Below are 17,130 nucleotides of genomic sequence, written 5' to 3'. Positions count from 1 at the left end.
GCTTTGGACAGCAGCCCACCAGGCTCCTCTGTCCATGGGATTCTCTAGGCAAGAATATTGGAGTGGGTTGCCTTTTCCTTCTCCCATGTAAAGGCAGGTAGTGCCAAATGAGCACAGGGCTTAAAGAGAATTATTTTCTTTTAACTCTTATTCTTCAAGGCCAACTAAACTCGTTAACTCGAGATAGAGAGGTGTCTATTTGACTTTTAAACAACATCTCTAGTATGTTACACTGAACATTGGCTTTTTAATTTTTTTAACTTTCTCAAATCTACATCCTATATTTGGGAAACTGTCCACTTCTGGAATCTTGGTGGTAAGCAGACATGCACTTTCCTAGACTACCTTGCAGACAGCATATGGAAGTGTAATCTCAGCTCCACCAAGCAGCATCACCTGAGCCCACGTTAAATGGAGACCTGGGGGCACACAGGCATGGGAGAACATTCACCCTGGCAGTGGGGGGCAGCAGCTGAAGCTCCAGCATGGGGTTTTCATGGTCCTTCCATCTAGAGTCTAGTTCTAGGGGTGTTTTTCAAAAACATTAAAAAAACCTTTTTACTTTGAAATAATCTCAAGCCTACATAAAAATTGTAAGTATTCTTATAATACTTATGTATTTTGTAATACCATTGTAAGTTCAATGGACTCTTATAATACCCTTTTCCCAGACTTACCAATTTCTAACATTATGCTATATTTGTGCTTTTTCTCTCTTTATATAGGCAATCATATTTAATATCATGCATATTATTATTTTCATTATTCCAAATCACTTGAGAGTAGGCTACCTACACTACGCCCCTATAATTCTTCATATTACAGCATGTATTTCATATGAACAAAGATATTCTCCTGCCATTGTTATCATATATCAATCAATATATATGACACTAACACCAATCTAACCTCCAGACCATATTCAGGTTTCAGTTGTGCCAACGCCGTGCTTTATGACAATTTTGTTTCCCAGTCCAAGATCCAGTCCATGATCACATACTGCATTTTCAGGTCTCCTTAGTCTCCTTTTAATTTGTAAACATCTCAGTTTTTCTTTGTTCTTCATGATACTGACATTTAAAAAAAAACATAATCTGCTACTTTTTATAGAATATCTCTCATTTTAGATTTATCTGAGATTTTCTCATGATTAGAGGCAAGTTTTGCATCCTCACAGGAGTGATGTGTCCTTCTCAGGGCATTGCATCCAGAGATGGACATTCAGTTGATCACCTTATTGGTGATGTTGACTTTGGTTACTTAGGGTGAAGTTTCTCCATGGGAAAGGCACTATTTTTTGTTTTATAATTTAGTTGGGTGACATTTTGAGGTCATGTAAATCCTGTTTATACTCAAATCCCCCTTCATCAGATTTAGCATCCAATGATCATTTATTCTCTCTCTTGGATCAATTTTTACTATGATTGCAAAAGTGGTGATTTTTCTATCATTCTTTCTATGCTTATCAATTGTTTATGCTTATATGTTCAAATATACTTCTAATAAATTCCCTTTATGCTTAAATGAGCCACAGTTGTGTTCTGTCACTTAACAGCTAAGAAAGCCTGATAGATTTACTTGTATATCTAGGCAACTAGTTCTAAGAACCTATCAAACCAGTTCACTTAAATGGTCAATCTAATCAGTCCAAGGAGAGACAGTGAGGAACACTTTTAGGAAATAAAAATGATACAGGTTTTCACACTTCATTCTACTTTTAAAACAGATTTACAGACTAGACTTTTTTAATATCATCAGCCAAACAAATGACTACTCAAATTGAATATATAAAATATCTGACCTATTATATATTTTATATATTCAATTTGAGTAGATTCCTTAAGAAGCTAAAAATTGGGCATATACCTGGAGGAAAACATGGCTTAAAAAGATACATGCACCCCAGTGTTCATGGCAGTGCTGTTTACAATAGCCAGAACATGGCAGCAACCTAAATGGACAAACCTGTCCACTGACAGATGAATGGGTAAGGAAGATGTGGTACATATGTGCAATGAAATCTTACTCGGCCATTAAAAGTAATGAAACAATGCCTTCTGCAGTCATATGAATGGACCTAGAGATTATCATGCTAAGTGAAGTAAATTAGAGAAAGACAAATATGTGATATCACTTATATGTGGACTCTAAAAAATGATACAAATGAACTTATTTATGAAACAGACTCACAGACTTAGAGGATGAATTTGTGGTTACCAGCAGGCAAGAACGGGGAGAAGGAACAGGCTGGGACTCTGGGATTGACACGTGCACATTGCTATATTTAAAACAGAGAGCTAATAAGGGCCTACTATATAGCACAGTATTCTGTAATAATCTAAATGGGGAAAAGAATTTGAAAACGAATAGATACAACTGAGTCACTTTGCTATATACCTTGTTAATCAACTAATAAAACATTTTTAATCAATTAAACTATGTCAATACAACATTGTTAATTGTTAATCATCTATGCTCCAACATAAAATAAGAATTTTTAAAAATAAAAAAGATAAAAAATTAAATAGTTACGCTAAAAAGCAGGAAGACATATTTTTTTTTGTGACTAAATGCCTAACATTGAACATTTGAAAACATCTAGCAGTTTATTATAATGCTTACTTTTCCCTTAGATTTTTTTATTGTAATTCGAAACAATAGTAGTGTAATGGGAGTAACACACTAGTAGAAGGCAGCTTTCATGCCAGTACTAGTTCTGCTAAGTTATATGGGACTTTTTGAGCAAGTATCTTATTTTCTTCAACCTCAGTCTCCTCATCTGTGAAATGAGATGATTGAACAAAACAATTTCAAGAGTCCTTCAAACAGGATTCTGGGACCTCAAAACTAAACATTATTGCAATTTTTGAATACATAAGGAACTGTTAGCCTAGAATATTCTAATGAGCATATTTGGATTCAAGATGATTCTGGTATAAAGACCTAACACCGGTAAAGCATCAGAACAGTTTAGAGGGCAATTTAGTCTAAAGATGCTATAGCAGCTGTCTGAATAGATGTCTTTCCCAAGAGATAAGTAATGTCACAGTGCATGGCCCTGGTAGATCACATCTTGAGCTGTGTGTCTTGTTCAGAGGGCCATACTTTCATGGAACCATTAAAACATCAGAAATGTCATTATGAGAAACGATTGAGTGAACTGGGCTATTTATCTTGGAGCAGAAAAGATTTAATAGGATGAAGACATAATAGTTCTTTAAATATTTAAAATTTTGTTTTATTCAGTTGGAACATAATAGGTTTGCTGAGCTTTCTCCAGATGGAAAAAGTATAACCAGTATAACTGGTAGAGGTTATGATAGGAATATAAGAAAGAAATTTTATTCACCCACAGCTGTGGTAGTTGTTCTTGCCAGCTCCTCTGTCAGGTACCTCATCATTGTGCCTCTGTGATGTCAGAAAATTATTCAAGAATCAAGCTTTTTGCTAAGGCCTCAGTGCAATAGGTCAGCTCCTGTTCTTTATGCAGATGTTTTCAGATCACTGCACCCTAAATGTTAATGTGTGTAAAAATCATGGGTATATTGGAGAATTCAGTTTCAGATTCAGTAGGTCTGAAGAAGGACCTGAGATTTTGCATTTTTCAACCAGCTCCCAGATCGTTCATGTGCACATAATCACCTGTCCAATCAGATGTTACATCCCAGCGTGATCAGAAGACACCATTTCATATGTTACAGTTAACACCCGTGTGAAAGGAGGTGAAAACATATTTTGCAGCTCCAGCAGCTTCATCTTAAGAGGTTTAAATGTTTTCCTGTTTCTCATCTTGACAAGGTTCTGTATTTTCAGACTTTTCACTAGTTTTGATCACTTTGCATCATGGCACTGGCATGCCTCTGTCTGATGCTTGCCTATATACTTTCAAGAAACCAGGGAATGTTTCCCCCAGAACACACTGGGTTTTGCTTATTTTAGGTCATTACTTCAGTCGACTACAACCATTCTGGGTGGGCCACACAGACATGCATACCCAAACACACATGCCATTTCATGGTGCTTTTCAGTACTTTCATCCACAGGCATAATGGTCTTGGGTCAGAGGCCTGCATATGCACAAGGATACTGTGCCCTGCTCCCATTCGGCTCCCCTTTACTCTTGGCCTCTTCCATCTCCAAGCAGGCAGCTCACTATAGTTGAGAATGGGGTACTGTATCCAGGGTCTTCTCACAGTCATTGCTTTGAGGAAACTTTATCTCACCCTGCTAGGGTACCAGTTTTAACCCTCAAGGATGTATAGACTATTCCCTTTTTACATAAAATCCATTCTAATATTTATATAAAGTCATCATGATCTCCTCGAGTCTTTACTTTCCAAGCCAAACATCCCTAGTTCCTTCTATGATTACTCATCTGAAATGGTTCTGAATTCCTCTACCATACCAGTGGCTTTAAAAACTGCATAGTTTTTAAGAAGCTCAGTGGGAGTGGGAATTCTGTGGCTCCCTAGGTAGATTTCTGGCATCATAATACCACCAATCAGCTGTTAGAATCTCCATGAGTTATAGATGACCATATGGCATTCTGTTTGGAAAAAAAGTTTTTGCTACACCAACTCCTACTTACAGGGTTTGTCTGGCTTTTCAGGGTGGTTCCTATGTATGAGCAGGGACTTTGGGGACTTGTATATGTACCTGCAATGCAAACTCTCCTGCCTGGCTCAGGTTCACCCCCATTTGAAAGCTGCTGGCAGAGTTCTGTGGGTTTCTCTTTAATGAAATGGTGGCTAAGCAAATGTTACCTATCTATATGAGCTCATTATTTTTCACCTGTAAAATTTTTAATGGTCATTGTCTAAAAATAATAAAGATGATAAGTCTAGTGAAATCTCACATGGAGAGTGATAATGGTCATTTATCTAATGGAATTTTAATAGGAGAAGTAGTATGACAGTACTAACACAGATCAGTCAAAAATGATGGTATGGCATCCAAAGCACAAGCCACAAAATGAAAAATAAACAAGTGGGACCTCATCAGACTAGAAAAGCCTCTGCACACACAGCAAAAGAAACCATCAACAGAGTGAAAAGAAAATCTATGTAACTGGAAAAAAAATTTTGCAAACTATATGTGATAAAGGGTTAATATTCAAAATATATAAAGACCTTATATAACTCAATAGCAAAAAAACCCCAAATAGCTCAATTAAAATATGGGGAAAGGACCCGAGTAGACATTTCTCCAGAAAAGGTACAGGAAGGCCTACAGGTACACGAAAAGATGCTCAACAACATTAGGTAGTAGGGAAAAGCAAATTAAAGCCATAATGAGCTATCATCTCATACTTGTTAGAATGGTCATCATCCCCAAACAAGAAATAACGAATGCTAGTGTGAATGTGGAGAACAGGGAGCTGTTGTACACTGTTGTGGGATTGCAAATCAGTATAATAACTATGGAAAACAATATGGAGGACCTTTAAAATGTAAAAGTAGAATTACCATATGATCCAGCAATTCCATTTTGGGGAATACATCCAAAGGAAACAAAATCACTAACTCAAAAAATATCAGCATCCTCACGTTCAGAGGAGCACTATTTCATGTCTGCTGAGACATGAAAATTACTGGTGTCCATTGGTAGATAAATGGTTACAGAAGTTGTGGTATATATATATATATATACACACACACACACATATATAAAATTTTATTAGTCATAAAAATGAGGAAATTGTACCATTTGCAACAACATGGATGGACTCTGAAGGCATTATGCTAAGTTAAATAAGTCACTCAGAGAAAGACAAATACTGTATGATCTCACTTATATGTGGAAACTAAGAACAAACAAATAAACTCAGACTTGTGGTTACCAGAGGCAGAGGGGAGGGGAGAGGCAACTGGAGGAAGGTAGTCAAAAGGCACAAACTTGCAGTTACAGGATAAATACTAGGGATGTAATGCACAACATGAGGACTACAGCTAACATTGCTATCTGACATAGAGGAAAGTTGTTACAGTGAATCTTAAGAACTCTCGTCACAAGAAAGAAATTTTTCCTTTTTCCCTTCTTTCTTTTTATTGTATCTACACAAGAAAATGGATGGTAACTGAACCTGCGTCACAATATAAGTAAATCAAACTATCATATTGTATGCTTTAAACTTATATAGTGCGGTACGTCAATTATTTCTCAATAAAATTGGGAAAAAAACAGACAATATACAAACAAATGGTTATTAAACACTGAGAAAAAAAGCCTTACAGGATCGGATCCTTGAGAGAAGGAAAACAAAGTGAGTCCTATAATTGCCCTAGCCTACTGCCAGGAAAAAGTTTTCCAGACATAATGTAGGAAGCAAGAACCCCCCAAAACTCTTATACTCTCAATAAGCTGAGGAGACAGAGTGGAGGGTTTAGGAGGCCCAGGTGTTAGAATACACAGGGCAGAGTAGTAGGGAGAAGTCTGAACAGAGGGAGAATGCTGGAGAAATGCAGGGGCTTCCTCCTCTGTTTTCCACTGAGTTCTGACCACGTATGTGAGAAAATGACCCTTACACCATCAGAAAGGAGCAGGCAGAGAAATTCTTAGAGCTCACATGGGGTTATAAAGAGTCCACATTCCCAAAGCCAAGTCAAGAAATCTTCGGATGAGTAGGACGTCAGATAAAGTACTCAAAAGGATAGTACCACAGTAAACAGGACAATCAGCCCTAGACGAAAATACTTTGGTAGCTTCTGGTATCATGTAAGGATTCTTAAAAGCAAACCTTGAAATGATAAAACTGTTTCTGAGTATATTAATTGTGTCCAAAGATAAAACTTAAAAAAAAAAGAATTAAAAAAAAAAATCCAGCACCCAACAATGTAAAACTCACAATGTCTGGCATCCAATCAAAATGTACCAGGCATACAAGGAAGCAGAAAAACACAGCTCATAATGAAGATAAAAATCAATCAATAAAAACAGTCCACAAAATGACACAGATAATAGAAAGAGTAAACAAGGAAATTAAAACAGCTACTGGTAAATGTTCTCTTACATGTTTACTGCCTACCTGCGAGGTCATAAATATTTTCTCTTATTTTAACCTACTTGACATGGACTTTTATGTACATGCAAAATAGAAGTCAAGATTTACTTTTTTTTTAATAGATATCCAATTAGCCAAGAATCATTAATTGACAAAGAACATTTTCCTCTTATAATGCAGGTGTCTTCTATGTCACAAATAACATATTTATACATGAAAAACAACATTATAAGACAATCCTGACAGTGTGCTGTGTTAGACCTTGGGCTCTGAACAATTAGTAATGGTCATGATAGTCAACCAATAGGATATTAGCTATCTTCCTGTTTATATTCTGTATAACATAATAATATATAAGATATAAAGATATTTCTTAACAGGCTGGGGAGAAAGTCTTCTGTTTGGTATTCCTAGGGACAGCATAGGTGAGAAGGGGTGAGAAGTGGGTGAGTGAGGTGGAGATGAAGGAAGGGGTCTCTGAAAGAGATGTAACCCCCAATTCATAGCATCTGCTCTCTGATCCACGGGTTACAGGCTAAAGATGATTTTTCCCTTCCACGAAGTCTGAATCATAAAGAGGTTTTATTTTTCAGAAAACTCGGCAACTCTATGTTCTTTACTGGTGTATTTGAAATGACATCGTATTTGCTGCTGCTAAGTCGCTTCAGTCATGTCCATCTCTGTGCGACCCCATGGACGGCAGCCCACCAGGCTCCCCCATCCCTGGGATTCTCCAGGCAAGAACACTGGAGTGGGTTGCCAGTTCCTTCTCCAATGCATGAAAGTGAGAAGTGAAAGTGAAGTCGCTCAGTCGTGTCTGACTCTTCTCGACCCCATGGACTGCAGCCTACCAGCCTCCTCCGTCCATGGGATTTTCCAGGCAAGAGTACTGGAGTGGGTTGCCATTGCCTTCTCTGGACATCATATTTAGATGTCCCCAAACACCCAGATCGGACTTAGGTACCATAAGGAGACATTAGGCTGGAGTGTACCTTCACTAAGTGTAGGAAATGCATACCAGTTATTCTATCAAAATATCAAGAAGTTAATTCTAGAATATAAAGTCTTTACACAGCTCTAGCTTATGCCTGTGTTGGAAACATGAGAGCTCAATGAAAAGTGTAAAAATGCAGCCTGCCAGATGTTTTGACTACATGGTACATCACATCTCAGTGCTTCTTACGTTGGTAGTGGGAATACTAGAGACTCGGGCTTTTAAAATTAATAAGTTCTGTTTTAACCTTTTTTTCATTCTTTACTTTAAAAATGTTTTTAGAGTCAAAACATTTGTATGCTGGAATTTTTTCCTTCAAACACATGTTTTTAGGAAGAATGTTTATAAACCGTAAACAAAGTCTAGGAAGAACATATTGTGTTTCTTACAGTAAATCTATAAAGGAAACTGTTGGCCAGTATAGCTGAGGAGTGAGAGTTTCAGGGTTAATCAAATATTCAGCAATATTATACCATACATATTATCATTTTTCTAAATATTAGGAGCTTAATATTACTCTCATAACAAGCATGATTTACTTATAAATATACTGGAAGCACTTGTGAATCTTGCTGGAGCTTGTGTCATAATTTAGAGCATCAGTTTCACCGTACATGAATTTTCTTCAAGAGAATTCTAGTTAATTTTGGACAATACATTTATGTCTGAAGTAAATTCACTCAAGGAGTATCAACACTGATTATTTGAGGGGGAATGGCAGGTACTATTTGAGCTGAGTGGAGAGAAAAGGTGAGGGCAGCAGCTTGTTGTTCAGTCACTAAGTCGAGTCTGACTTTTTGCAACCCCACGGACTGCAGCACACCAGGTTTCCCTGTCCTTCACTATCTCACTGAGTTTGCTCAAATTCATGTCCATCCATGACCAAATTAACACAATCAACCCCAGCCTTAAGCTAGCATTACCTCATTCTCCTCACAAATTCTGCCCCTCCCCCCAAAAATGCCTCCTGATTCTCACAGATTTCCCTCTAAAAATGTAAATATCCCTGTAGCGTTTGTGCATGTGTGGTATATTGGTATTAACTACGTTTTTGTTAGCAAAGGGTTGATAAAGAAATGGCACAGGATAGAAAATGGTGGCATCAGAAGGAAAAAATGGATCTTTTTAAAAACTGGAAATATCTATGACAAATATTACCTACTTCACAGTTTTGCTTTAGGTATCATTAATGACAAACTGCTGTTATAGATGCTGAGAACATTCTATGACCTTATGTTAGTTGTTTCTAGTGAATCAAATGAGTCTCCAGTGGCCAGACCTAATGTATTAACATAAGTTGTTATCCAAACTTCATGAAAAATTTTTAAAAAGCTTAAGTAAACTTAAGACAAACACAAAACCCTTTTGGGGGAAGATAAATGAATAGCTACTTGTTGAGCTGTTAATAATCTTGTAAATTTTGTCATTTAAATTTTCTTTAGTTAATGTCCTGTGAGGCCAGAGGGTATGGAATTTTTCCTTGGCAGGTTTGAATAAGTCAAAGAAGACTGTTTTCAATGCCTATCATAGAGATCAGTTACAATTATGAACAGATTTTTTGTCTTCTGAAAAAACTTTTTTCTTTTCCAATTTATTCAGAAAAAAATTCATGTGTAATAAATATACTCAGTTTTAGTTGAAATAACTTTTGTAACAAAAATTCTACTGGGGATCCTTTATTAAAAATTAAAAAAAATTAGTTCAAAATTGAAATTATATTGCTTTGCATTTATACCATTCCAGAAAAACGTTTGGTTAAGGGAACATTCAGAGACATGCAATTATTTTGCTCTAATTGGCAGAGCTAACTCCTATGCACATACACAAATAAGCATCGCACTGCAGAGCACACAGAGGTATTGGAGGGTTTAAGAGCACAGGTCATCTATTTTAGGAATCGAGGGTTGGTCAGAACTGATGGTAAAGTGTATTTAAACACCACTGATTCCCTTGGTCAAAAGGGAAAAAGAAGGAAATCTAAAACAGTTGCTAAAGAAACAACCTTTGCTTAAGTTGCTGAGGTGATGAATTCCCCCTGGAAATAACTGGTGAGGCACCTGGAAAAATGGCACAACTCTTGGGCCTGCTCTTAAGAAATATACCTGTGGCATTCACTTTGAAACCAAGAAATCTATACCACTATGCTGTGCTATCTATCTGTAATAGTTGTCATTTGTCAACTTTTATCTTCTAACGAACTACCAGAGTAAATCAAATTTGTGTTTTTAAAAGTTTGTGGCTTCTAAAATGCATGCAGTTTCTATGGTAAACTGGATGAATTAGACATATGTATCAAAATTAATAGATTTTATTTACAAAGTTGTTAAGTTGCAAAAACAAAGGTACCACAGGAGTTTTAGACAATTTTTGAAAACTTCATGTGAATACCTCCCCTACTTCAGACTGTCTATTTACAAAGCATTTTATTTAAAAATCTTTTGGATTTGGAAACGACAAGAATTAGAAGGCACAGTTAATGACTGCAAATATTTTCTGTTGCACTCCCGTTTTAAGGTATCAGCCAAGTAACACCAGTGTTCAAATAAACTCCAGAGTTGGCAAAAATGTTAGTAAATCTGCTCATCCCTGGTCCACTTTACCAAATATGTATTCCGATTTTAAATTACAAATATTTTGGAATGTTTGGGCTATGCTTCTTCTCCCTTGTGATTAGAGTCAGGTATGCACAGGAAGATGATGCTGTTTCCGATAAGGAAAAATTCTTTATTTAATCTAAAGGTATCAACACAATGGGGATTTTGTACATAGGCTAAATACTATTTTCTGGGAAAGAGACTGGGGTTTTAAAATATAGCTATATTACAAATCAGGTTGTAATAAGTGTTTTAGTTTGGGGAGGGAGTATTCCCAACCAGATGATCATATCATTTAATAGCTGCTAAACTAGTAAAGCCTTAGAAGTTAATATCAATGGTCAACAGCAAATAGGAAAAAAGTATTGTGCTCTGAAATTTTGGCAAGCATATTGATTACAGTCTTTATTTAGTAATGTTTCCAAGTTAAGCTTGGCAGCAAAGATTTGTGAGTTTTACTGCAAGCCATCATATTTGTTGTTACAGCAGTGCACAAGCAAAAAATATTAAGGCAGAGGCATATGCAGAGTCTTACATTCTGTCTATTCTCTCAAAGTGAAATGAAACCATCAGACATTATTCTGGGCAATTCAAGTTTCAGTAATGCCTTTCCCTTAAATATCCAGAAAATTGAGTTTAAATTATTTTGGGGCTACCTGAGTTTATCAGATTGTTGCTTGCATTATTCATTCACAAAAACATATTTTCAAACAAAAAATTATGTGGAAAGTTTCATTAAATTGCCCAAGTAGTCAATTATGAATTTTGTGTGAATGAGCAGTTTTCTGAGGGCTGACTCCATTTATTAAAATCTTCCTATTTTTATTCCTGTGGAGAAACTGTTTGGGGATAATAAATAGATCATACATAAAATTCAAAGTACCATACTTGGGAGTGAAGATGAAGCATAAAACTATGGTAAAAACCCTTTGTTAATTTTTTAGCTGTCATTGTTTGAATGGTTGTTACTTAACTTCTCAATTAGTGTAGCTTTAATAAGAAACATGCAGATAGTATTTATTGTATGTATTTAGAAATACACTTCAGGTACTAATTATTGTCTAACAATTGTGATATAATTCTATTAATAATTTTCAAAACAAGATGATGTCAGTAGTATGGGAAATGCTTTTAGAATTCTGATAGTGCTGATTCAGAATTCTTATAAAACTTTGGAATATGATACAATACCATTTTATATAAAACTAGATTATAATCCAAAAGAATTTCTCCACAGGTTTAGAAATTAAATATTGGGTAATACTAAGTCATAAATGCAATAACATGTCAATTTATTTGTTTTTCAATTGCCCTAAAGATACAGAAGTAACATCCTTGTAACATTCATGCACATTATACACTAGAGTGAAATTATCACGTATGATAACTGTAGTTGACCATCTTTGTAATGGAAAGGAAGCCCAAACATCAAGTCCATGACTAAAACATTTAGGAACAGTAAAAAAGGAAATAAAATAAAAGCTCAGTTTATACTTTAGGAAGCTGAGTTGGTATTTCATTTTTTCCACCCAAAGCATGCACCTGCCTTTATAAGGAAGAACCAACTATGTGAATGAAAACTGGAGTCAAGGTTAAAGTAATCTTGCCCAAGAGAGTGGAGAACATCAGAGAGAAGCAGTGCTCAGCTCAGATGAGCTTTAATAGCCAGAGACAGCACCTCCTCTGAAAAACATTAGAGCCTCTTGGACATATGTTTGAAATTCATCCTAAGTCATCCTGTGACTATAGGGATAGGTGACAATGTCCCATCATCTGAAGTGGGAAAAATACAGCACAAACCATTTTTTAAATGATCACTTTAAAAAATAATACGAAAGTGGCAAAGTGTTCCAAACGTCAAGAACCTTCGCAGATGATAAAAGAAAAGCTTTGTCTTTCCTATGATTGTTTGCCCTTCAGTTGACATACATGCTGAGTTGCATCAATAAGAATACAACGGAAACACGGTCGTCTCCAGGTTTCCTCCTTTCGGATTCTTTGATCTTGTTTAAAGAAACAGGCTCAGGGAATACACATAAAACAAACTTCCTAATCGAAGTTTTGAGGTCTTCCTCCCCTTCACCCACCCTCAGAAACCCGTCTGGTTTTTCCTACAGCCCTGGACTGAAATGTCATGGTCATGTCGCACCACTTCACTTGTTGAATTGTATGGAGGCAGTACTTGACCACAGTAACTTGGTGAACCGCCTTGCTCTTATATTAGTCCCCAAGATTCCTATCCAATTCTATGGAAATGTCTTACCTGCATGTGTCCCTGGTACATTCTGCTTCGGCTTCTTCAGGACTCCCTGAGGTTGCCGGATGCTTCCCCTCGTGTTCACTTGCACGGCAACAGAGAAGGTGGGTTCTCAGAGGGTGCCCCTAAGCCTGGCGGAAGGCTCCAGGTAGCCCGGCCGCCAGCGGCCGCCGAAGCTCTGCGGGCTGCGGGGAACTGTTCTCCGCTCGGGGTGCTGAAAGGGGACACTGGAGAGCGCGCGGATGAAGCGAGGAGCCCAGGCGGCCACGCTCTCCCGCAGGCACGGTCCTGCTCGCCGGGCGTCTTCAAAACTCACTCCTTCGCCGAACACTTTCTCGTTTCCTGCCTGGCTGCCTCATGTCTCTCTCACTCTCTTCACAGCGAACCCCTTCCTCCTCCCAGCCCTGACGTGAGCGCCCACACCAGCCGCAGCAGCTGCCGAGCTGGGCGCGCGCCGCCCTCCCGGCCGCGTCCCTGCCGAGAGCCCGCGGGGCCGGGCACGCGCGTACGCGTCCCCGGCTGGCCCTGGGCTCGGCCGAAGGAGGCGCGCGCCCCCCTGCGCGCGTGCTCGGGAATGCGCACACGTGGCGGCCAAGTGCCCGGGTGGGTGGTGGTGGTCAGGTGGGGCAACGGCTTCTAGGGGAGGTTCCAGAGGAGCTGGAGGCTAGTTGCAAGAAAAAGTAGGAGGAATATGCATTTTTCAGGAGCCATCAGTATCGAATAAGCCCATCATCCTATAGATTAAATAAACCCAGCGTGGGGGGGTTCCGAAGAGTTTATTTCTGTTCTGATTCAGCTCTCACAAGTTACCTCCGTGTCCCTCCGTGCCTCTCTACACTCAACCCACCCCCAATTCACCCCACCTCCAATTCATTGCTGGCTACCCTAAAACAGCAAACTCCAGTCTCAAAGGGCCTTGCATGATGTGTTTTTCTCCCTAGCACTTAACATAACATCCTGTATATTTTATATATTTATTTTATTTATTGTCTATTTCAATATATATAGTGTTATTTCCGTGAGATCAGGGATATTTAGGGGAAGGAGTGTACCTGTTTTCGCATGGGTGTATCACAAGCACAGTACCTCCTGGCACATAGTACGCACCCTATAAATATTTGTTGAATGAATGGGTGTTTAATATATAGGTAGAGTGCATTTCAATACGTTTCAGGTTTAAGAGACTGGATAGTCTGATGCAATGTTTACATTATAAATGTATATACATAAAACAATGGGCTGGTGTATGTGTGTGTACTGTGATTACCTACTTTTGTTGGTAAAAAGATCTCCAATTGCACAACATCCCCCAAATTATATATGGCATGATATAATCCTCCAAATCTTGCATATAGCATAACATACTTTTCATAAAGTTAAGAAAAACTCCTTAGGAATATAAATATATTTGTATGTAACTATATGAAAAGAAAAACAATAAAACAATTAATATCATATTTAAAATGGTAACACTGGGTGAGAGCAGGTAGGGGAAAGGGGGGGAGGTATTGTGTATGAAGGCTAATTGTCATATCTCAGCTATTATGTTGGGTGGTGATTCTCAGACATGTATTAGTCTATACAAACCACTATGTAACTAAATAAAACCATGCATGAACTAGTGAGGACAGAGTGAAATGAACCACAAAAAACGATTAATCCAATTCAGTGCACCTGAGGCCCTAAAACAATCAACCAACAGAACACAAAATGACTAAGACTTGTAGGCAGGAGACTTGGATTCCTAGTGGTAGATTCCCCCAGTGGTTAACCTCAGAGAAGGTGATGGCATCCCACTCCAGTACTCTTGCCTGGAAAACCCCATGGATGGAGGAGCCTGGTAGGCTGCAGTCCATGGCGTCTCGAAGAGTCAGACACGACTGAGCGACTTCACTTTCACTTTTCACTTTCATGCATTGGAGAAGGAAATGGCAACCCACTCCAGTGTTCTTGCCTGGAGAATCCCAGGGACGAGGGAGCCTGGTGAGCTGCCATCTATGGGGTCGCACAGAGTCGGACACGACTGAAGTGACTTAGCAGCAGCAGCAGCAGTGGTTAACCTTGGACAATTTCCTTTACCCTATATACTTCAGCTCTTTAACGTCTAAACCCTGCTTGAAAAGCTCATGGTTTTATTTTGAAAATTGATACATATTCATAAGCACTGTAAACTGTAAAAAGTACCACCCAATTCTTGTTTTATTGTCTTTTATAGGACAGAGCACTGAAATAGGAGTCAGTAGGTAGAAGTGCGACTTCTATGGCACTACCTCACTTCTCTCTCGGGCAAGAAATTCTCTATTTCCTCACTTTTGAAGTAAGGCAAGTATCTGCCTAGCCTACTGCACAGGGCTGCTGAAAACTAATGTATGCAAAGGGACTTGTCAATTTTAAACCATCATATATGAGTATGCAAACTGGTTTTTTCTAGTTCAGAAAATGGGCTTCCCAGGTGGCTCAGTGGTAAAGAATCCACTTGCTAATGTCAGAGGTGCAAGAGACATGGGTTTGATCCTAGGGTCAGGAAGATCCCCTGGAGTAGGAAATGGCAACCCACTCCAGTATTCTTGCCTGGAGAATCCCACAGACAGAGGAGCCTGGCCGGCTACAGTCCACAGGGTCACCAAGAGTGGGACACCACTGAGCAAACTGAGCACACAGTCCAGAAAATACGAGTGAGGATTTCCTGAGACCTTGAGCTCTACAAGCTTAAATGGGGGAATTATCATTCTGTTAGTATGAATTTCATTTTTAATTAAAGGACAATTGCTTTACAGTATTGTGTTGGTTTCTACCAAACATCAACATGAATCAGCCATAGGTTTACCCATGTCCTCTCCCACTTGAACATCCCTCCCACTTCCCTTCCTATCCCACCCCTCTAGGCTATTACCAAGCCCTGGTTTGAGTTACCTGAGTCATATAGCAAATTCCCTTTGGCTATCTATTTTACATATGGGAATGTATGTTTCCATGTTACTCTTGGGAAAATTATTTATTATAAAATGTTTGCATGTTAGTATAGAAATCTTGGGGAAACTGTAGACTTTGATTTGAAATCACTACAAATCTGTGAAGTAACACTGGAGCTAAAGTTTTCCAATCCATTATATGCTTATTTTCATCTAATGGCAGAGTCAAAGAGCCATCAACCATAAAAACATTTGAACCTCTATGGCAGGTACCTAGAGTTGAAGACAGAAGTCAATATATCCTCTTTTTAAAACTTAAGAAACTCATTTAGCTACTCCCTACATTCACAGAATCTCAGAAATACAAGTGCATCTGTGAAGGCATGCCTCTCTTCATTCATTTATTTTTTTTTAATTTAAATTTTTATTTTTACTTTATTTTACTTTACAATACCGTATTGGTTTTGGCATACATTGACATGAATCCGCCACGGGTGTACATGAGTTCCCAAACATGAACCCCCCCTCCCACCTCCCACCCCATATCATCCGTCTGGATCATCCCCACGCAACAGCCCCAAGCATCCTGCATCCTGCATCGAACATAGACTGGTGATTAGTTTCTTACATGTTAGTATACATGTTTCAATGCCATTTTCCCAAATCATCCCACCCTATCCCTCTCCTTCAGAGTCCAAAAGTCCGCTCTACAAATCTGTGTCTCTTTTGCTGTCTTGCATACAGGATCATCATTGCCATCTTTCTAAATTTCATATATATGTGTTAGTATACTGTATTGGTGTTTTTCTTTCTGGCTTACTTCACTCTGTATAATCGGCTCCAGTTTCATCCATCTCATTAGAACTGATTCAAATGTATTCTTTTTAATGGCTGAGTAATACTCCATTGTGTATATGTACCACAGCTTTCTTATCTATTCATCTGCTGATGGACATCTAGGTTGTTTCCATGTCCTGGCTATTATAAACAGTGCTGCAATGAACATTGGGGTACATGTATCTCTTTCAGTTCTGGTTTCCTTGGTGTGCATGCCCAGCAGTGGGATAGCTGGGTCATAAGGCAGTTCTATTTGAAATTTTTAAGGAATCTCCACACTGTTCTCCATAGTGGCTGTACTAGTTTGCATTCCCACCAACATTTTTATTGAAGACTTAGTATGTGGGAATGCTGTGCCAAGTGCTGAAATACACTGATGAGGCAGACATGGTTTCTATCTCCATGGAACTCATAGTCTAGCTTCCTGACAGGAGTACATTTTACCATCCCAGAAAGAAAAATCTGTCTAGACTTTTCTTAAAACAATAGTTCTACAAAGATCCCATAATTTCTCCATTTCTCCTGAGTTCACATCT

The 17,130-nt window shown here is 38.3% G+C and overlaps 1 protein-coding gene across 4 annotated transcripts in view; it reads right to left on the bottom strand.

Annotated features, from left to right (window-relative positions):
• PEX5L (peroxisomal biogenesis factor 5 like) overlaps positions 1 to 13,332 on the bottom strand; it is a 300,042-nt gene extending 286,710 nt beyond the window's left edge. For all 4 annotated transcript variants that reach the window (XM_060393390.1, XM_060393398.1, XM_060393405.1 and 1 more), the window contains exon 1: positions 12,852 to 13,332. In XM_060393390.1, coding sequence (XP_060249373.1) covers positions 12,852 to 12,872 — 21 coding nt within the window. In that variant the 5' untranslated portion in view covers positions 12,873 to 13,332. The remainder of the gene's footprint in view (positions 1 to 12,851) is intronic.
• Between the last annotated feature and the right edge of the window lie 3,798 nt (positions 13,333 to 17,130).

This window comes from Ovis aries, chromosome 1 (assembly GCF_016772045.2).
Source record: "Ovis aries strain OAR_USU_Benz2616 breed Rambouillet chromosome 1, ARS-UI_Ramb_v3.0, whole genome shotgun sequence".
Taxonomy (NCBI): Eukaryota; Metazoa; Chordata; class Mammalia; order Artiodactyla; family Bovidae; genus Ovis; species Ovis aries.
This window is presented reverse-complemented; position numbering and strand designations above follow the sequence as displayed.